The sequence below is a fragment of the Micromesistius poutassou genome (genome assembly GCF_964030765.1).
Source record: "Micromesistius poutassou genome assembly, chromosome: 4".
In the NCBI taxonomy this organism is placed as follows: domain Eukaryota; kingdom Metazoa; phylum Chordata; class Actinopteri; order Gadiformes; family Gadidae; genus Micromesistius; species Micromesistius poutassou.
In genome coordinates, this window is record NC_140274.1 from 7,319,529 (window position 1) to 7,341,789 (window position 22,261).

At 49.2% G+C, this 22,261-nt stretch overlaps 1 protein-coding gene across 1 annotated transcript in view; it reads left to right on the forward strand.

Moving 5' to 3' along the window:
* Positions 1–22,261, forward strand: part of sptbn4b (spectrin, beta, non-erythrocytic 4b) — a gene marked incomplete at both ends in the record, with an annotated part of 40,579 nt that overhangs the window by 1,898 nt on the left and 16,420 nt on the right. Inside the window, 21 exon segments of the mRNA XM_084467300.1 lie at positions 65–238; positions 3,502–3,593; positions 3,948–4,028; positions 4,173–4,288; positions 4,856–4,968; positions 5,357–5,544; positions 6,738–6,855; positions 7,077–7,235; positions 7,729–8,031; positions 8,391–8,541; positions 8,905–9,041; positions 10,303–10,452; positions 11,224–11,592; positions 12,463–12,677; positions 13,109–13,246; positions 16,257–16,497; positions 16,714–16,872; positions 17,248–17,378; positions 17,874–18,099; positions 20,061–20,263; positions 21,733–21,823. Coding sequence (XP_084323426.1) covers positions 65–238; positions 3,502–3,593; positions 3,948–4,028; positions 4,173–4,288; positions 4,856–4,968; positions 5,357–5,544; positions 6,738–6,855; positions 7,077–7,235; positions 7,729–8,031; positions 8,391–8,541; positions 8,905–9,041; positions 10,303–10,452; positions 11,224–11,592; positions 12,463–12,677; positions 13,109–13,246; positions 16,257–16,497; positions 16,714–16,872; positions 17,248–17,378; positions 17,874–18,099; positions 20,061–20,263; positions 21,733–21,823 — 3,555 coding nt within the window.

Below are 22,261 nucleotides of genomic sequence, written 5' to 3' on the forward strand. Positions count from 1 at the left end.
GAAAAAAAACGAAAATGCCGCTTTCAAATTAAAAGCCCCCTCTCTCCCGTGCCGCCCCCCCCAGCCACGGCCCACACGGGGCCGCATGCGCATCCACTGCCTGGAGAACGTGGACAAGGCCCTCCAGTTCCTCAAGGAGCAGCGGGTCCACCTGGAGAACGTGGGCTCCCACGACATCGTCGACGGCAACCACCGCCTCACTCTGGGCCTCATCTGGACCATCATCCTCCGCTTCCAGGTAGCCTCCTGATTGGCTGGTTTCTGCGGGGGGGGAAATGATAAGTGATCAACGCTGTTGGGACTGTTGGGGGGGGCTGAGTGAATGTCACACTCTGTGTTTGTGACCTAGTGGGGGTGTACGTTTATACACACACACAAACACACACACACCAAACACACACACACACACGCATGCACGCACGCATTATGCGGTTCCTTTCGGATCATTCCCTGAAAGAGTCTCTGGAGACCTGGTGTGGGCCGTTACTCCGTAGCCCACACTAAGCATATTTAACAGAACAGTTAGCAAAAATTAGCCACAATGATTATTGCTGACGCTCCACTGCAGCAGGGCTAGTGGTTAGCTTCCAGGGCTAGCCACACTGGTTTAGTTTACATGTTAGACTAGGGTGACCAGACGTCCCCGGTTTCCGGGGACAGTCCCCGTTTTCAGTGACCTGTCCCCGGCCACTGCTGTCCCCGGAAATGTCCCCGGATTTCACTGTGACTGAAAGAAAGATCCGACCCCCCCGTCAACAATCCCGTCCGACCGCAAACCCCTACCCCCTCAACAATCTCGTCCTGGCAGTATCCCCGTTTTAGTTTTCTATGACAAAAACACTACATGTTTGGAGGTTTTTACACCGCTGAACCCAAAATGTCTCCGGATTTTGTCAGACTTTTGTTAGACTTTTTAGATTGTATTCCCTAGCTAGGTGTTAATCTATTTCACATGAAGAAAACCTAATGTCTGTTTCCGTTGAGCTCAAAAACATGGTGATGTTAAAAGGCATTCACTTCTTAATGCATGTTTCGACATTAAGCTAGACTGCTAACTAGCACTTGGTTGGTGTAGGTTAGTGTTACATTGATAATGGATGAGGTTAGCCTATCGTTAGTTAGATGTGTAGCGCCGTGTTAGCCCAATGTTAGCTTAGCGCCATTAGCTTGGCCGGCGACCCACAAAACCTGCCTCCTAAGTGCCACAAGTCAATAGCCTTGTGCACTAGAAAGAGGTGTGTGTGTGTGTGTGTGTGTGTGTGTGTGTGTGTGTGTGTGTGTGTGCATGTGCGTGTGCGTGCGCACATGTGCATGTTTCCGTAATGGAGATGGACTTATCCGGTACAGAGCGAGAGGATGAGTGACAGAATACAGTAGATTTAGGAGTGGATGTAGAGAGAAGAGGACATATTGTTGTTGGATGCTGTATTTTTAGCTGGCTGTGATAAACCAGAGACATCTTTTATAAGGCGATCCACTTGGTGCTCGTGTGAAATGTGCTTAGTGAGGAGGATTACACCGGGTAGTGTTACTCTGGAGCTGTGTCGCCGGACAGAACTTACTCAATAAACACTCAGGAGGGGGAAAATGGGTGAATAAATATTTGTACAGGACAGTACTGTGTATGTGTGTGTCCGTGTGTGTGTGTGTGTGTGTGTGCGCGCGTGCGTGTGCGTGTGTGTATGTGTATGTCTTCATTGGTGTCAGCTCACCTTCTGTGTTTATGTATGTTATGTATGTTTTTTCTAATTTGTGTAACCACAAATTTCTCTACCTAAGGCTCATCTTATCTTATCTTATGTGTGTGTCTGTGTGTGTGTGTGTGTGTGTGTGTGTGTGTGTGTGTGTGTGTGTGTGTGTGTGTGCTTGCACGCGTGCATGCATTATCCAGTTCTCCACTTTCCTTCCTCACATTTGGCTCTTGGGCCCTCAGTCTCTCTCCAGGTCGCTTTCCCTCTGTCTTCTCTCTCTCTCCCTCCCATTTCTCACTTTATCTCTTTGCCTGGGTCTCTCTCAATCTCTCACTCTCTCACTCTCCGTATCTCTCACCCTCCCACTCTCTGTATCTATCTCACTTTCTATGTATCTCTCCCTCGCTCTTTCCCTCTCTTTCTCCCTCTCCCTGACTCTCTCACCCTCTCACTCTCTCTCTCTCTCTCTCTCTCTCTCTCTCTCTCTCTGTGTTGTGAAAGTTAGCTTTGCCCTGTCAGCAGACAGGGGCTGGCCTCTGCAGTATCGGCACAGCCATAGAACAAGAGAGAGAGAGAGAGAGAGCGAGAAAGCGAGAGAGAGAGAGAGAGAGAGAGAGAGAGAGAGAGAGAGAGAGAGAGAGAGAGCGTGAGAGAAAGAGAGAGAGAGAGAGAGAGAGAGAGTGAGAAAGAGATAGATTGATATAAAGGAAAAGAGAGAGACAAAAATAATGGAATAAAGGGAGAGACATAAAGCAGCAGAGGACGAGGTAATCCATTTGTATCTTCAGAACCCCAAAGCAAATAACGACCCACACGCGGTTGTTATTTGACGTTGCTACAATCACTGTAGCCTTTATCTTTAGCTAGGCGTCCTTGCCTCGCACAAGGGTGTGTGTGCGCGTCTAGTGACATGCATCTTTGTGTGTTGGTCTGTGGGTGTCTTTGTGTGTGTGTGTGTGGTGTGTGTGTGTGTGCATCAATGTTTGCAGACCAGAATCGAGTGTGCATTTCATTCTTCCAACCGGAAAATGAACCGATAAAATGCACTTATGGATATATTTCCCAGAATATATAAATATAGATTCAAACATTGATCCCTATCAGGAATCCAGGTCATTGAAAGTATAGGAACTTCACCATGTTGACTGGCTACCTTTAAGCTGACTTATCGTGTTTGTGCTGTGAATATAGTCATTAGGTATTGAACATTCAGCATTCATTTTGTTTCTGTTTGTATGAGCTTGTTTGTTGTTTTGTTTGTTTTCGTGTGTGTGAGTGTGTGTGTGTGTGTGTGTGCTCCAATTATCTCGGATCATGTCACTGTGATGTGATTGGCGAATGGTCACAATCACAATCACAGATGGGCTGGCATCACCATAGATGATGTCATCTTCCCGTTTTTCGTTTTCTTAATCCAAAATTATTTACATTTTTTGATAATTATTATGAATATAAATATTATTCAACCTCAACAGACAATACAATTTCTTTGTTAAAGACACGTTTTTCTATATACAATCAAAGAAAAAATGGAACAAGATAAAGATAAAGTGGGGTCATCACATTTGCAATCTGAACTGATATCCTAGCTCTGAACTGATATCCTTCTATCTGTCTGGACACTCTGTGTGTGTGTGTGTGTGTGTGTGTGTGTGTCTGCACGGTGTGTATGTGTGTGTGTGTGTCTGCATGCGTGTCTTTATGTCTGTGTTTTAATCTAATCTGGGGACTCTGAGCTGATGTCCTTGTGTGTGTGTGTGTGTCTGTGTGTGTGTGTGTGTGTGTGTGTGTGTGTGTGTGTTCAAATCAGATCCAGGTGATCAAGATCGAGACGGAGGACAACAGAGAGACGCGTTCTGCCAAGGATGCCCTGCTGCTCTGGTGCCAGATGAAGACGGCAGGGTGAGCCGCCCGTAGAGGAGGAGCCATAGAGACACAACAAACTGTAGTATTATATTAGTTTTATACCGTTTGGCCTGGATCACACGTGACTAGACGAGACAGGACTAGTCTAGGCTACACCAGACCAGACTAGACCAGACTAGACTAGACTAAACTGGAGTAGACTAGAGCAGCCATTAAACTATGGGTTGTGACCCATTTATGGTTGATCCAGCTGGAGGTGGGTTGTGGCTCTGATCTCTGCTCTCTGCTCTGGGGTTTTTATGTATTACCCCTTAAAGGCCAAGGGGGATGCGTACTGAATGCAGTTGTTTTGGTTGCGAGTTTTCAATGTTCCCATTGCATTGTTCCCAGGTATTCCGAGGTGAACATCCAGAACTTTACCACCTGCTGGAGAGATGGCCTGGCCTTCAACGCCCTCATTCACAGACACAGGTGCTGTGGAGACACACACACGCGGGCTAGCCTGCTGATGCTAGCGAACCCAATGCAGCTATGACCGAAGCTCCCGGTGCTACGGTGAATATGTCCACTGAGTTAAACCCACCGGCCTTTCTCCTGCGCTTGTGTGTCCCGCAGACCGGACTTGATAGAGTTCAACAAGCTGACGCGCTCCAATGCCACTCACAACCTCCAGCAAGCCTTTAATATCGCAGAGCAGAGCCTGGGACTCACCAAGCTCCTGGACCCTGAAGGTAAGCTGGTGTTCCTGGGTTCAGTCGGTCAGATCCCCCCCTGGCCTGGAGCCGGGCCCTGACTCAGCCCTGTCCGGTACAGTGGGCATCGTGACCGTTCAGGGCCCTGGGGGACAGCAGGCCTGGTGTGAAGAACAGGACAATAGTGGAGGATAGAAACTACCCTACCTCAGAGCAGGAGTACGTCGTGTTTGTGGTTACTTTTAAGTGTTTAGTTTGAAGACACTTTTGTCCAAAGCTATTCACAGTTAATTCAATGTAATCTGTAATCTGACTAATATCATTTATAGTCAAATTTATGAAATCTGTGATCTGACTAATATCATCTATTATCAGACTAATGGTATCTATTATCAGACTAATGGTATCTATTATCAGACTAATGGTATCTATTATCAGACTAATGGTATCTTTTATCGGACTAATGTTATATGTAATCTGTAATCCGACTAATGTATACCGTAATCAGATTTATGTAATCTTTTGCCTGATTTATGTGATCTAGAATCTGACCAATGCCATGTGTATCAGTCTAATGTATGAGCGGTTCCTTACGTTCCTGTCCAGATGTGAACACGGAGAACCCAGATGAGAAGTCCATCATCACCTACGTGGTTTCCTACTACCACTACTTCTCTAAGATGAAGGCCCTCATAGTGGAGGGCAAGAGGGTCGGCAAGGTAACGCACACACACGCACAAACACACATGCACACAAACACATACAGACATACTCAAACACATTTATATATATATATGCCCATACGCAGGGACAGTTACACACAGTAATGCATGCACACACACACACACACACACACACACACACACACACATTCTCCATTGATGTCTCTCTCCATCACTGTCATCTTTAGACAATATTGTATGAAATATTTTATTATTGATAAAGAAAATATTAAGGCAGACACAAAAAAACACCAAAAAAAAGCTCATACATTACACATGTAAGAGAGTTGCATACCTACTGTTTGAAGGATAAATAATAGATGAACAGAAAGATAGACCGACAGACAGACAGATCTAAATAACCCTAACAACACACTGGTTCCAGGTGCTTGAGAACTGCGTGGAGGCGGAGAAGATTGTGAGCCGCTACGAGGGGCTGGCCTCAGACCTGCTGGACTGGATCCAGAAGACCATCGCCGTTATCAGCAACCAGAAGTTCGCCAACTCCCTGACGGGCGTGCAGCAGCAGCTGCAGGCCTTCACCACCTACTGCACCATCGAGAAGCCCATCAAGTAGGCCCACGTTCTGGGGGGTTTTCAAGGCTTTTAGGGGTTCCAACTTCCTTTGTTTACATCGATCAAACCCCCTCAGGGATAGATCAGGAAATGGAGGGCTGTAGTTTCTATTTTTTGTTGGCAGGAGATGCTGGAGACTACATCATCAGAGGCACTTGACTACAATAGATAAACGCTAACTTTCAGCGCTGAAAGCTTTCAGTGCGGTCAGCAGAAGAAAAACATTGTCTGCCTTTGGTCGTTTCATGACAAAAATATGGAATTATACCGGCCTTGTTGTATTAATGGGCCCACAATCACCCTCCACAATTGACTCATCTACAACTTGGTCTTACCTTAGCATGTCATGGCTGTACAAAACGATTGTTTGACAACAATTGTTGTCAACAAGACACCAATAGACCTTATGGATCCCCGTTAGGTATATACACTTCTGCATAGGTACCCAGGATAGTCTCAGTCACAGCGCCCCCACCAGGCAGAGGGAGTCTTCAGGAATAACAGAGGCAGTTAGATCTCAGCACATGTGATACATGCCTGCAGCACCACAATCTGTAAATGCGTCACTTCTGGTCTGCTCTACACCCTGGTCTTAGCCAAGCTCCGGGTGCTTTGTCCAGCATGCTTAGGATCTGTACCACACAAACACACACACAGACACTGACACACACCGACACACACCAACACACACAAACACACACACACACACACACACACACACACACACACACAAACACAGACCCCCCCCCCCCACAAACACACACACACACACACACACACACACACACACACACACACACACTGTGCTGGTTGAGTCATATCCATGCTACCACCATGTGTCATCTCCGATGCACGTACCCACACACACACACGCATGCACGCACACACACAGATTAGAAAACAATATGTTTCATAGCACACTGAGTCAGGGAGCTATTGCTTCTGGTCTGAGGCCCACTTTTGCCTTCTGGGCAGACAGAAGCAAAAACATACACACACACACAAACATACGTACATAAACACACTTACACACACATACACAAAGACACACACACATGTAAACAGGACATTAATGGGACCAAACACAAGCTGGGGTACAGCTTGAGCCTCCCATTATCCACGTTCACTCTCTCTCTCTCTCTCTCTCTCTCTCTCTCTCTCTCTCTCTCTCTCTCTCTCTCTCCCTCCAGGTTTCAGGAGAAGGGGAACCTGGAGGTTCTTCTCTTCACCATTCAGAGCAAACTGAGGGCCAACAATCAGAAGCCATACGTTCCTCACGATGGAAAACTCATTTCTGACATTAATAAGGTGAGCGATGACATTGGATGCTCTATAGATTATATTCTAATATGATGTTTTGTTTTTTCCAATACTTTTTAGACTATATTAGAATAAAATTGGAGAAGCATTTAATTTTTTTATCTCTACATTATTATCTATACTTTACCCATTTCACCTGTACGCCCCCAACTGGCTGATGGTAGAATGACGTCCATGTTCTCCATTGTCTCCTTTCACTACGTCTCCAGGCGTGGGAGAGGCTGGAGAAGGCGGAGCATGAGAGGGGCGTGGCCCTGCGCAAGGAGCTGATTCGCCAGGAGAAGCTGGAGCTGTTAGCTCAGAGGTTCGACCACAAGACCACCATGAGGCAGGCTTGGCTCAACGAGAACCAGAGACTGGTCTCACAGGTGAGGGACACGAACCCAGAACCACCAGCTCAAACAAATAGAGTAACGCTGTCTCAACTAATGCCTCCTTCCATCTCTCCCACCTCCTCCTCTCCTCCCCTCCCACTCCTCCCATCGCTCCTCCTCCTCCTCACCCGCATCTCTCTCACCTCCTCATCACCTCCCCTCCTCCACCTCCTTCCCACCTCCCACCCCTCCTCCTCTCCTCACCTCCCACCCTCCAATCCCTCCCACCCCTTGCTCTCCTCACCTCCCCTCCTCCCACTTCTCCTCCTCCCCTCACCTCCCACTCCTCCTCTCCCCCCCCCTCCCCTCCACCTCCCCCCTCCTCCTATCCCTCCCACCTCCTCCTCTCCTATCCCTTCCACCTCCTCCTCTCCTATCCCTCCCACCTCCTCCTCTCCTATCCCTCCCACCTCCTCCTCTCCTATCCCTCCCCCCTCCTCCTCCTCCCCTCCTCCCATCCTTCCCCCCTCTCCTCCTCCTCCTCCAGGATAACTTTGGCTACGACCTGCCGGCGGTGGAGGCGGCCATGAAGAAGCACGAGGCCATCGAGGCGGACATCGCCTCGTACGAGGACCGCATCGGCGTGGTGGTGGAGCTGGCCGGGGAGATGGAGACGGAGGGCTACTACGACATCCGCCGCATCCTGGCACGCAAGGAGAACATCCTGGGCCAGTGGGGCCTCCTGAAGGAGCTGGTGGTCGGCAGGAAGGCCCGGCTGGAGCAGAACCTGGCCCTGCAGAAGACCTTCCAGGACATGGTGTACATGATCGACTGGATGGAGGACACCCAGGTACCCACAGGGAGCCGGAGGGGACTGGGGGGAACTGGGGGGACCAAGAGGGAACCGGAAGGGACTGGAGGGAACCGGAGGGAACCCTATGTTTTAAGGATTGGGAGGATAGGAACCATGGAATATTATACAAATATTTATTATAAGATCCAAGATGGGATGAGATGAATCCAATATTATATGAATCACAGTTCATCAATGTCTCAACGCTTCTCCTCCTCTTCTCCCCCCTCCACTCCATTCCTCTCACCCCTTTCCCCTCGCTCTCTCTCTCGCTCTCCCATTCCCTCTCCCTCTCCCCCCCCACCCACCCCTCCCTCTCCCCCTCCCCCCTCCCCCCTCCCCCCTCCCTCCCCCAGGCCCAGCTGCTGTCCCAGGACTTTGGGAAGCACCTGTTGGAGGTGGACGACCTGCTGCAGACCCACAGCCTGCAGGAGGCCGACATCAGCGTGCAGGCGGAGCGGGTGGAGACGCTCAACTCAGCCGCCCTCAAGTTCACCACCCTGGAAGGTAGCGGGGTCCCCACACACACACACACACACACACACGCACACACACACACACACAAAACACTGGTTGTGTCTCTCCTATCCTTCTCTCCTCTCCTCATCTCTCCACCTCTCCTCTGCGCTGCTCTCCTCTATACCTTTCTTCCCTGCCCTAATGCCCTCCACCCTTCTGTTCTCCACCTTCCTCTCCTCTTCTCTCCTCCGTCTCTCCTCCTCTCCTCTGCCCTTCTGTTACGGTATAGGGTGTCTTCCTACACCTACCAACTGATTCATTGAGCTGGTCAAATCATCAACGTCGTGTAATCCGTCATCTTCAGCTTCAGAGTGTGATCCCTTGCTTTGTTTGTTTGTATCCGTCCCCTAGGTTACCAGCCGTGCGACCCCCAGGTGATCTGTAACCGGGTCAACCACGTGTCCACCTGCCTGGAGGAGCTGAAGCAGCTGGCGGCTAAGAGGCGCGAGGACCTGGAGGAGTCCAGGCAGCTCTGGGCCTTCTTCCAGGTGGGTGGGGCTGATACACACACACAGTTAGGAACCCATCAGGGGCCCCTGCATTGGCTCCACCCACGAGGGCCATCGTCCTATAGGCCGGTGGTTCCCTAACCTTTGGTTTTTGGTGTAACTCTAAATTCATCAGGAACGTTCACGGATCACCTCATATGCAAATGAGAGGAAGAGGTTTTATAAATACACATACAGTGGCTGAGCAAGGAGGGCCAGCGCACATTTATCCACAATTATCACTGCAGGAAGGCCCTGGCCAGTGGGGAAGGGGGGAGAGGGAGAGTCAGCAGCGCTGCTTATGCTCCCAGTGTGTTTATTTAGCAAAACATTGATGACTCATGGAAAACATTACAAAGGAAACTAAAATGCACAAAGCGACACTATTTTTATTTTTTTATTTACAAGCCGATTCTGCCCCTGTGGTTTCTCCTATGGATCTATTTCAACCCACTTTCCTTTCAGTCCTCTCTGTCCTGAGTATAAAAATACAAAAATCCCAGAGAGGAAGGGTGAAAATTAAGCAGATTTTCATATTCTCATAATACAGTCAGAATCACATCTCCCCCAAAATGCACAGACAAATGCGCAGGCAGTATAATTAAAATCCCCATTTTAAATGTGTTTCCTTAGACCATATTTATATATATATATTTTTTTACTTTTGACCCATTTAGCAATAATCATTAAAACCCCATTTAGCTAACTGTAGAACATCTAAATTCATCCGCGTTGTCGGTCCTTCCGGAAGGATTTACTGAAGTCATCTGTCCAGCTGCCGACTATGAGTGTAATGACAGTGGACCTAGTGAATATTCCCTGTCAAATAAATAGTCTGGTCATCTTTTCACTGTGCTAACCGCTAATTAAACACTCTCTCGGGTTCATTTGGCTCATTTTAACATTCATTTTCATACATTTAGGCTGGTTGATCATTTCAAAGGAGTGGATGAATCAATTTAGTTCAGTTTTACCTTTACATCTTTAAGATAAAAGTTGCACTTTTCAGTTTATTTCCATCCTGCCTTCTTTTCCTTGTCAATGTAATCCATTTCTTTGCTTCTTATATTCTCTCTGACACTATCGTGGTGTCTCTCTCCATCTCTCCGTTCCTTGATTCACTTTGGTTTCCGTTTTCTCTCCTGTTGAAGTCGGTGGTGTTGTTGGTTATGGTGCTGGTGATGGTGTTGTTGGTTATGGTGCTGGTGATGGTGTTGTTGGTTATGGTGCTCCATGTGGGGGTGGTGCTGCGTGTCTCCAGGAGCTGGAGGAGTCGGCCGTGTGGATCCGGGAGAAGAGCTCCATCCTGGGGGCGCAGGGCTACGGGAAGGATGTCACCAGCGTCCTCAAGCTGCTGCAGAAACACAAGACCCTGGCCGGGGAGCTGCTGGCCCACCGCTCCCTGCTCCAGGTAGCACCTCCCTGCCTGTGTGTGTGTGTGTGTGTGTATGTGTGTGTGTGTGTGTGTGTGTGTGTGTGTGTGTGTGTGTGTGTGTGTGTGTGTGTGTGTGTGTGTGTATGCGTGTGTGTGTGTGTGTGTGTGTATGTGTATGTGTGTGTGTGTGTGTGTGTGTGTGTGTGTGTGTGTGTGTGTGTGTGTGTGTGTGTGTGTGAACATGCATGTGTGTGTGCATCTCTCTCTGAGCTCTCTGAGAGGTATCAGCCTCCACAGTACAGCAACACATCAGAGGAGCTGTTGGAGAGACACGGGAACACACATTAACCTGGACATGTATCTAATGGCATGGAGCTCCATCGGTTTTCATTGTTCCTTTGACATTATACTTACTTCTGCAGCAATTGTTCATGATAGTATAATACATGCCATCTGGTGGACACTTTTGTCCAAAGTTACAAAAACGCAAGCAGGGGTGAACCTCTGCCCATTCAACCCCCAAACCCCTTGGCAGTATTAATACCATGCTGCAAAAGTCGATCAAATATTTATTTGTGTTATAAATATTCATCATTGTTAATCCATTTTCTAATCAATCCATGTTTTCATGCTCAGTAAGGATGGTGTCTCTTTCCAGTGAATGTGGTTGTGTTGTGTAGTTGTGGTCGTGTCGCTGTTTGTTATCCTGATGGACAGATAGAGGTGTGTGATGTGTGCTTATGGGATGTTGTGTGAATAACATCCCAACATCCCCCCCCACCCCCCCCCCCACCCACCCACCACCAGAACACCATCAAGCGGGGCAAGCAGATCCTGAGCGAGCAGAGCTTCAGCACGGCGGGCATCCAGGACCACATCCTGGAGGTGAAGGCGGACTGGAAGAACCTGGAGGACCAGGCGGCGCTGCGGCTGCACCACCTGCAGGAGGCGCTCAACGCCGCGCAGTTCTCCACGGAGACGGACGACCTGCTGGCCTGGCTGCAGGATGCCTACCGCCTGGTGTCCAGCGAGGACTTCGGCCACGACGAGTACTCCACTCGCTCGCTGCTCAAGAAGCACCGCGATGTCAGCGACGCCGTGGACAAGCACCGCTCGCACGTGGTGGCGCTGCGCCAACACCTGGGGGCGCTACCCGCGCAGTACCGCGACCAGGAGGTGAGGGGGGGTGGGGGGGGGGGGGGGGGGGCGATGGCGGCGATGGCGGTGGTGGTGGTGGCGATGGTGGTGGTGGCGATGGTGATGGTGGTGGTGGGGATACATAGGATTGAGGAAATGTTAGAAGTGGTTAGTACCTTGTAAGCACTTTGGCAATCTCGGCTCCAGCGGTCCTATTAATTTATAGCAGAACTTCTGGGAGCAGACGAGACGGCTCAGAGACTGGGCCGGAAACCAGACACTGACCAGACACTTTCCTGTTTCATTAAGGAGATATTTCACCGAACAGGGACTGATTGGCGCAGGTAGACGAGGCTTTTCATAATTTCTGCAGTGGTCCATCTACACAGTGTTGTTGACAGTTTTTTTTATTGTTTTCTAGTGCTGGCCGAGTTTTCATTTGCTGATAATAGCCAATCACCCCCTAACAGATCCACGCTTCCTCCAACATGATTAGTCAAAACAATTAGTAAGCGGAAGAAAGAGAAACGCCCCGGTCCAGATTTGAGCTTGACTGCCATCAGACTTTTGTTTGGTGATCTGAAGTCTGATCTGTGAGAGCAGTACTGTGAGTAGCCATGTGCTCTTGGCTCAGTTTAAATGAAGGAGGGGGGGAAACTGATTGAAGATGCTGGCATTTGATCATCCACAATTCACAGGGCGACAGGACGAAACTTGACCTGACATAGGTTTCCTGCTGCATTTCCGGCACGAGTTAACCGAAATCCCTTCTTCTTCTTTCCTTCCATCCATTGCTTTTTCTCCTCTCCTCCTACTCTTTCCCTCTCACTCCCTCCCTTCCCCACTGCCTCTATTTCTTCACCTCACCCTGCCAACCCTCCCACCCCGCCTCCCCTCCCCTCCCCCCAGGAGATGCAGGTGCGCATGGGCGAGGCGGAGCAGCTGTACACGGAGGTGGTGGAGGTGGCGGTGCTGCGGCAGCAGTGGCTGCACGACGCGCTGGCCGTCTACCGCATGTTCAGCGAGGTCAACGCCTGCGAGCTGTGGATCGACGAGAAGGAGCAGTGGTTGGACAAGATGGAGGTGCCCGAGAGGCTGGAGGACGTGGAGGTGGTGGCGCACAGGTGAGGGCAGGGCCCGGGGGGGAAGGAGGGCGGGAGGAGAGGAGGGCGGGATGGAAGGAGAGGATGAGTGGGGGGAAGGGGAAAGTTTCGGGAGGGAGGTGAGGACAGGTTAGGGAGTGGATGAGTGAGGGGTGGAGGAGGAGGCTTTTGGAAGGGCGGAGAGGAGAGAATGAGTGAATGAGGGGGTCGAAGGTAAGTAGCCCAAAGCCAAATTCTCCTCCTCCGCCTAATAGTAAAAAGTGGGTCATTATTGACTATTTAGTCAACTAGCAGATGCTTTTATATGAAGAGACTTGCGATCCACTCTGTTCCATGGTGTTAAATGCAGGAAGCGTTGGACATTTGCTGTCTGTAGGCCTATGTAGAACTTCCTTTATAGACACGTTAGGAGGAAAAACCAACCTGTCTCCCGCCGTGCCCTTGTGGGGTAGGTTTGAGAGCCTGGACCAGGAGATGAACAGTCTGATGGGGAGGATCCTGGACGTTAACCAGATCGTCCAGCAGCTCCTGGATGGAGGACACCCGTCCTCTACTGAGGTCCGAGGCTGCCAGGACCACCTCAACTCCAGGTACTGGAGCTGCAACCTGACCCATAACCTCTCAGCCCTAACCCATAGACAGTATCAACTCCAGGTACTGGAGCTGCAACCTGACCCATAACCTCTCAGCCCTAACCCATAGACAGTATCAACTCCAGGTACTGGAGCTGCAACCTGACCTATAACATCAAACCCATGACATTAGACCACTTCCACCTGAGCTACTGTCACTACACCCTTAACCCCTAACATTGAACCCCTTACACCAAGACAATATCAACTCCAGGTACTGTAACTCCATCCTGATCCTAACCCATAACCTTTAACCCCTGCAACCGTATCCCAGAAAGCCCATCACAACACAGGAATAACATCAGTATGAATAATTTGTGTTCCTCAGTTCCCCTAGCCTGGCTATTGCCAGACCAAGCTCAATCGTAGATTGCACATTGGTCTGGGGAAGCTGCTGTCATTTTCTTCAGCACAAGAGGTGTGATTAACGGGCGGAGTTAAATTGACTCTGTACGCAATTGGCTGCTTGCAGTCGCTTCCCTGTCGTCATTGTGTTAAACCAGCCAATAGCGCACCAGGGGGAAAAGCCAGCTTGGTGATTGGCTCCCGCAAAAACATATCAAAACTAGAAAGAAATGTATTGCTCTTCTCCAGACCCTTCTGCAGGGCAAACTCAAATCGCTGGCAGAATGGGCGGGGCTACCCAGTCTACAGTCCCCCCTCCGCAAATTTCAGTCTGTAGGCAATTGCCTTTGTTTACTTTTTTGGAACCACTCCTTAATACCAATAATAGAAAACACGCTAACACTAGCAACTCAGTAGTTATTCCGCAGTACACAGTGGGGTCTGCGTGCCTGTTGGAGCGGGCTTTGATTGGACAATGCTCAGCGTCCAACCAACGTCTAGTGGAGGAGCAAAGAGTTGGAAGGAGAAGGAGTCTGGCTCAGGGAAAAGGAGGAGGAGAGGGAGAAAGGGGGACTCACAGGGTGAAGGGGGTGTCTGTAGGCTAATTGAGTTGGTGCTCTCCTTCCTTGAGTCAAACCAATTGGAAGATTTACTCTGCAAGAAAGAAGAAATCCCAGACAAAGAAACACTACATACATCAACACAACCTTATTCCACTCCTTTTGGATGACCTCATTTTTAAAGGAAGGCTAAGGTTCAATCCCCACAGAAGAGTCATCTTAGTGGTGGTCCTGAGCCAGGCACTATAGCCCTACCATCTGCACTCTGTGCACGGCAGTCTGGTTAAACAGAGGAGCTACATCCTCCAAGGATCTTGTAGTGGTCACCTCCAAAGCCAAGGGAGGATCAGTGTGTCCAGTTGGCCCAGTTCTACACCAACAGACACTCAGCCTTGATTACTTGCTGTTCATGCCCCGCCTGCTCCAGCCTGGCTTGGACATGGATTGGCCGGCCCTTGGTTTGCTTCTGGTTTCAACTGGTCATCGGAGCTGTCCGTCAGCCAAGCTATCTTTGACATTGGCACGTGTAGACGGTCTCAGGGAGGCCATCTGTCCTGGCTGGAGTGTGGCTGGTGAGGTCACCTCTCAGATGTATTGTAGAAAATGCAACCCTCTTGTCTGCCCTGCTTTACATATGGTGGTTTTCTGTGTGACACAGAATTATTTTAAGAAATGAACTTTGTCTTTGTGGAATATACCGATCGACACACTGAAAACAACATTTCTCACACCACAAAACCACCTCCAAGAGGGCAGCACAACGTTTACATTTGGTTTTCATACGTCATCTTGACATTTTCTATGGGTTGCCTTCTGTTCTGTGTTTCACACACAGACCATGAATATCAGGTTCCTCTTTATTTTCAAAATAAAAGTCTTGAGCATAACTTATTGGAACCCCTTCTGATTCGTATGTCTATCCTATTTCATATGCATATACTATGACATGCAGTGAATATGGAATATACTATAAATACTACCATGAGCCTCAGGGTACAGTAGAGGTCCCAGGACGTTAGTGGTCACCACACCTCACTGTAACTCATCTCACAGCATCTACTACGAAACTATGACCAAATAATGTCAGGAAGCCACCTGAAATCGATGATAACCTAAGGACTACAGCTGATAGTGATGAATGAGTGATGATACAATCCCAAAGAAGAAAAAAAGCCTTTATGAAAAAATATGAAGCAAATAAACACAAAATAACAATAATATAATGAATAAATAAAAAGGACAAAGTTAATAATACCTAAAAGTTATCTGAGATGACTTTCACCACAGCCCTGCCTGATGACATATCATTGAACCTTGGCCCCGATGGCCCTGGGGGTCTGTGCTGGCTGCAGTCCTGTCCTGTATTTATAGGGCTTCTTTGGTATGAGGTCATGGTGTCAGCGGCCATTCTTCTCCCTGTGGAGCTCTCCGTCTTCCTCTAAGTACCTCCACCATTACCTCACACCGGCCAGCATATTGTGTATTACAAAGTCCGACCAGACCATCCTAACCTCCCTGTCGTCTCCATCCTCTACCCAACCCTTGACCCCTGTGCCTCTGCTCTGCCCCCACCTCCTCCTACCTCTCCTCCACCTCCTCTCCTCCTCCACCTCTACCTTCACTATCTTTTCTCCTTTCTGTCTGCAACCACCTTGTCCTTGGTTTCTTCCTTTCTATTGTCTCACACGTCTCCTCCATCACACCCTGATGTCTCCCTGAAGGCGACCTGTATTATATCCTAAATCAACAGCTCCATGCCTCCCTCCCATCTCTCTCTCTCTAAGTCCCCCATAAATGTCTCCCTTCACCATCCCCCCTGTCATGTTTACTAATTACAAAGTAGTCAATACGAGGCTGAGACTTTTATCCGACGGTCTCACAGTGAATGTTTTCTAAACACATTAAGGAGCTAGGTAAGGGTTAGGCATCTTGCTCAGGGAAGCCTACAGGTAGACATTGATGGTTTGAACACCCTAACCCACGAGACTGTCCTGAATGTCATCCAATTGAAGGCTCTCCCCCTCTCTCTCACCCCCCCCCCCCCCCCCCCCCCCCCTCCCCAGGTGGAACCAGATCGTAGAGCTGGTGGAGCAGAGGAAGGACCACCTGGACTCTGTGATGCGGCTCCAGAACTACCTGCTGGAGTGCACCGAGATCAAGTCCCAGATCCAGGACAAGCGGAAGGCCATCGACGCCACCCAGTACGCCGGCAGCGACCTGGGGGGGGTCCTGGCGCTGCAGAGACGCCTCTCCACCATGGAGGGGGCGCTGTCCGTCCTGGAGCCCAAACTGATGCACCTGCAGGTACGCCATGATGGAGGACGAGAGAGAGAGAGAGAGAGTCAGAGAGAGAGAGAGAGATGAAAATAAACGTCCAGAAAAGATGGAGAGAAAAGAATAGAGAAAATAATATGAGGTTGGAGGAGGTTGAAGTGTAACTTTTTTAATCGTATCTCTTTTAATAATTGACAGATTGTAGAAGTGTATCTGACGGTGGAGTGTGTGTGTGTGTTCTGGCAGGAGGAGGCAGAGCACCTGGCCTCGGCCCAGCCGGCCCGGGCCATGGAGGTGCTGGTGCCCTTCGAGGGCATCAGCGTGGAGTGGGAGGAGCTGAAGCGCACACTGCAGGGCTGTGAGGACTCGCTGATGGTGGCGGGCCGGCTGCAGAGCTTCATACAGGTACCCGGTACTATCACACTGGCACCTGGTACTATCACACTGGTACCTGGTACTATCACACAGGTACCTGGTCCTCACACACATGTACCTGGTAATATCACACAGGTAACTGGTACTATCACACTGGTACCTGGTACTATCACACAGGAACCTGGTCCTCAAATACAGGGAAAACCTGATCCTCATATACATGGTATACCCAGTCCTCCAAAACACACACAAAGCATACATTACAGACAGAAGTACCTCCTATTAAATTAACTTCTCTCCCTCTCTCTTTCTCACTCTCTTTCTCTCTTTCTCTCTCTCTCTCTCGCTCTATCACTCTCTGTCTCCCTCCCTCCTCTCTCTCTCCCTCCCCTCTCTCTCTCTCAGGACCTGGACTCGTTCCTGACCTGGCTGGTCCAGACCCAGACGTCTGCGGCCTCAGACCAGCTCCCCAACACGTTGGAGGAGGCTGAGAAGCTCATCAACAAACACGCTGCACTCAAGGAAGAGATCGGACGGTAGGGTTACAGCGTCTGCTAATGCACTCACCGTAGTCACACCATAGACAACGTACAGCGTAGACTGTTTTCTCCTCTCATTGGGAACCATTCATAAACTCAACACAGGCAAAAACCAGAGAAGCATGGAACAAAACTGACTGCCGGGGGGGTTCATGAATAATAATAATACAATTCTAGAGGTCATACCCTCCATTCAATGTTTTATTCTGTCCTCTTCTCTCCACCCCTTCTCCTCTCCTCTACACTCATCCCCTCTCCTCCCTGCTCCTCTCTCTCTCTTCTCCTCCCCTCTCCTTTCCTCCCCCCTCTCCTCCTCCTCCTCTCCTCCCACCTCCTCTCCCCCTCCCTCCCCTCTCCTCTTTCCCCCCCTCTCCCCCCCCCCCCCTCTCCTCCAACCTCTCCTCCTCCTCCGCCGCCGCCTCTCCTCTCCTCCTCCTCCTCCTCCTCCTCCTCTCCTATCCTCCCCTCCTCCCCTCCTCATGGTCTCCTCAGGTACGAGGAGGACTACGAGCGGCTGCAGGCGGTGAACGAGCTCCTGGAGACGGAGGAGGCCCCTCTGCCCCACGCCGCCCTGCAGCAGTGGCTGCAGAAGCTGGACGTGGGCTGGAACAAGCTGCTGGAGATGTGGGAGAGCCGGAGGGAGGTGCTCGTGCAGGCCCACATCTTCCACCTGTTCCTCCGGGACGTCAAGCAGGCCGAGTCCTTCCTCAACAACCAGGTACGGAGGGCGGAGGTCCGGAGGGAGGGAGGGGGGGATGGGAGGGAGGGAGGGGATGAGAGAGAGGGCGGGAGAGACGTAGAGTGCGAGCTATGGGAGAATGGGAATATGTTATAGTGTAAAGCGAGGGAGGGATGGAGAGTGAGATGGGGGCGAGAGAGAGAGATTGTGTGAGATGAATGAGTAAGTAAGTGAGTGAATGAGATCGGGATTCCAGTCAAAATGTTGGGACGTTTGAATTTTGAGATTCAATTAATCAAAAAGACAGTACAGTACCAAATCATGAACGACAAAGGAAGCTTGGAAGAATGTGTGTTTTATTTATTAACTAATTAAGTTCATTAATTACATATCCCCAGTCAGTACAACAACGTAAACATCTCTTAAGTCAAGGTCACCTTGCAAATGATCCAAGCCAGATAGCACAGGACAATCCACACAAACAAAACATTAGCATCTACTTCTACTTCTTAGTGACACACCATACACATAAACATGCACTTAGATCAAATCAAATATATTTAAAGCAAACAAAACAGCCTGTGTGTTCACAGTAAAACATCCAAACAACAGCTGTTATTAATCAGCAAAGGGCTGGACCACCGAGATAAGCAATCATTAAATCCTGGTTTGTACGAGACATGACTGTTGTCTCTGAAGATGTCTTCCGGTGATGGCTGCATCGATAGAGGGACACAGAGGATAAACATCCTCACCACAATGGGTGCGGTCAGCTTGGTCATAGCATTACAGAGAGAGAAAGAGGGAGATTGCAGTCTTATAGAGAGAGAGACAGAGCAAGCAGACTCGGATTGATGAGGTAGATAGGTCAGTTGTAGTGGATCATTGTACATGAAACATAGAGCGCAGGCTTGTATTGCCTTACTGCAGAACATACCATCCTGGAGAAAATCTGGCCCATCTTTAACCTCAAATGTCAAAAGGCATGTGTGTTTGTGTGTGTGTGTGTGTGTGTGTGTGTGTGTTTGCGTGTGCTTGCGTGTCTGCATGTTTGTGTGTGTGTGTGTGTGTGTGTGTGTGTTTGCATGTGTGTGTGTGTGTTTTTGTGTGTGTGTCTGCATGTGTGTTTGTGTGTGTGTGTGTGTGTGTGTGTGTGTGTGTGTGTGTGTGCATGTCTGCGTGTGTGTGTGTGTGTGTGTGTGTGTGTGCGTGTGTGTGTCTCCCAGGGTCTGCTTGCTGAGCTGCACAGGGCTCCAGCCCCCCCAGTAGCCCAAGGGTCTTTGAATTAGAGCGAGGAACATTTCATCTTCAATATCTATCAAAGCCCTCGCAGGGCACACATCTCTGCACCCATCTGCAGCCTCTCTCCCCCTCCCTCCCCCCTCCCCCTCCCCCATATCAGCCCTGCTCCCTCGCTTTGTCTCACTCAAATCACATACAGCCCCTGAATGATAGGTTTCAAGTGGACCGCATTCAGTCAACATAATCGCGGTTAGACGTTTGCAAGGTTATTGTTGGCACTTTTGTTGGGGTTAGCTCCGAGTTCTCAATAGATCACAAGGGAAATGTTTGTCAAAGTGTCTGCTGCCGGTATCCACACAGTAGCCTTTACCGTATTTACAGTTGTAGTTTGCTTTATTTACCATATTTACACTTGTATTTACCATTGTTACAGTTGTATTCTTCGCTCGCTCACTCACTCGAAAACAACATGCAGTTCATTGTATCTTCGGTGGATGAAGACATTCTTAACAAAACACATCAAATATCATAGAATAGATACAGAGACTGTAGCTAAGGAAGGAAAGACTTAAAGAAAAAATGAAGGGAGGAAAGAAGGAAAGAAAACAAAAAATTAGGAAAGAGGCAAAGACAGACAGAAGGCCAGAAAGAACGAAATCAGGCAGCTGAAGAACTAAAGAACATAAATAAATAGAGAAAAATGGAAAGAAAGACTTAAAGAAAGAGACCCAGCCAACACACCTCCGCCTCTCCCACAGGAGTCTGCCCTGGCGCTGGTGGAGGTGCCCACCACGGTGGAGACGGTGGAGGCGGCCCTGAGGAAACACAAGGACTTCACCACCACCATGGAGCTCAACCTGCACCGCATCAAGGCCGTGATCGAGGCGGGCGAGAGCCTGATCAGCCAGAACAACATCTACTCCGACCGCATCCGCCAGCGGGTCGACGCGCTGGCCAGCAGGTGAGCATGGCGCCGAGGTGTTAGCTTAGGGTGACCAGTCCCCGTTTTCAGTGACCTGTCCCCGGCTACGGCTGTCCCCGGAAATGTCCCCGGATTTGACTGCGACCCCCCCCCCCCCCCCCCGTCAACAATCCCGTTCGTCCGTAAACCCAAACACCCCCCATCAACAATTCCGTCCGACCCCCCCCCCCCCCCCCCCCCCACGGTCAAAATATATATATATATATATACATATAAATACATATAAAAATATATATGTTTGGAGGTTTTTACACCGCAGAACCCAAAATGTCCCCGGATTTTGTCTCAGAAATCTGGTCACCTTATGTTAGCTTGATGTTAGCTTGATGCTAACATGATAGCTTAACTGATGTTAGCTTGATGTTAGCTTGATGCTAATGTGGAGGGGTTCAGTCTGCGTTGTGTATTTTTTGTGAAGACACTATGACGACCGGGTAGATGATGGTATATTTATTATCACCAGCCTGCATCTTCTTCTCATTCAGAGTCGGGAAACAGAGAGAGCGCAAATTAGCACGTTACTGAACTTCCGTTAGTTTGGCCTGCTCCTTCAAAATAAGAGACCTCTGCATAATGTAACTCAAAACAAGAGTCTCTGCTTGCAATCTAGCGCAACAACATCACACTGCTACATTGACATGATAGCTTAACTGATGTTAGCTTGACTAATTGAGCTTCATGTGTGATTGTGTATACGTATGACTCATGGTATGGTTCATTCATTCATATATTCAATACATTTGTGTACATATAACATACACAACTTTCTGTGCCATAAATCAAGAAGCCTAAATAAAATTTAGAAGATAACTTTATATCTTTTGACTTGATTTGGCATAGGCCTACTGTAGGTTAATAACTTTTAATACAATTCAGTAACATAGTCTAACCTAAGGCTCTTCTCTTAATCGCCAAAGTTTCCAACGCAAGACTCCAACATTAGTTGAGTCTAGTCGATGCACATGTTCTGAATGGTGGACTCACTGAAACGCGTGGTCTTTATGGTTGCTAAGGTGATTATGCTAAGCAGCTAGCTTACAGAATAGGATGCTAATCATAACAATAGGGTTAAAGAGTTGAGGAGCTGCTGTTGGATAGAGCCTTGCGGCATTTAGTACGGACATTACACCTGACCGCGACTATCAACATGACAGCCAAGGCTGCCATTGTGTGTGTGTGTTGGCTAGGGTCTGTCTTTTCTAGGGTGTGTGTGTGTGTGTGTGTGTGTGTGTCAGTGTGTGTTGCCGTGGGAGGCGGCCGTTTATTCGTTCAACCAGGGTCATGTTTTAAATGCCAATAGCTTCAACTGACCATATGGACCGTGGAGCGTTAACTTGTAGTTTTTCACATCAGAATGCTAATGACTTTTTGTGGTGCTAGTAACTCTTCCTTATTAACCAAGGTGTCTGTATCATGCACCCCCCTCCCCACCCTGAACCCTCTCCCAGGGGGAACCAGAACCGGGACCTGGCCCAGCAGTGGCTGGAGAAGCTCAACGTGCAGTGGGTCCTCCAGAGGTTCCACCAGGACTGTCACGAGGTTGGAAACAAACGCACCCGTTCCTCTGTCTGGAGTGGTTCTCTGTGTGAGATGATTCTGTGTGAGGGCTGGAAAACCCATGCTTTATCTCCCAGAGCGCTGGCTTTGGGTTAGGAGATGAATGATGTCGCTGGGACAGTTTTGCCTGTGTGTCTCTATGCATGCCCGTGTGACGCTGGATGACATTGGAAGATGAATGACGACGTCCTTGTAGCTTTCTTAGCTGGCCATATTTGTTGGTCTGACTCTATGCTGAGGGTCTACTTTAGCCCTCTTTACCTTGCGCTGTTTTCCTGTTTCCTAGCCTATGTTGTTCCTTCATTCTAGCCTAGCTCGTCCCTTCGTCCCAGCCTAGCATGTGCCTGCGCTGGCTGGATCCTTTAGTTTAGCCTCGGCTGCGTGTTCGCCATCCTGAATAATTAATCATAGCTTCTCATC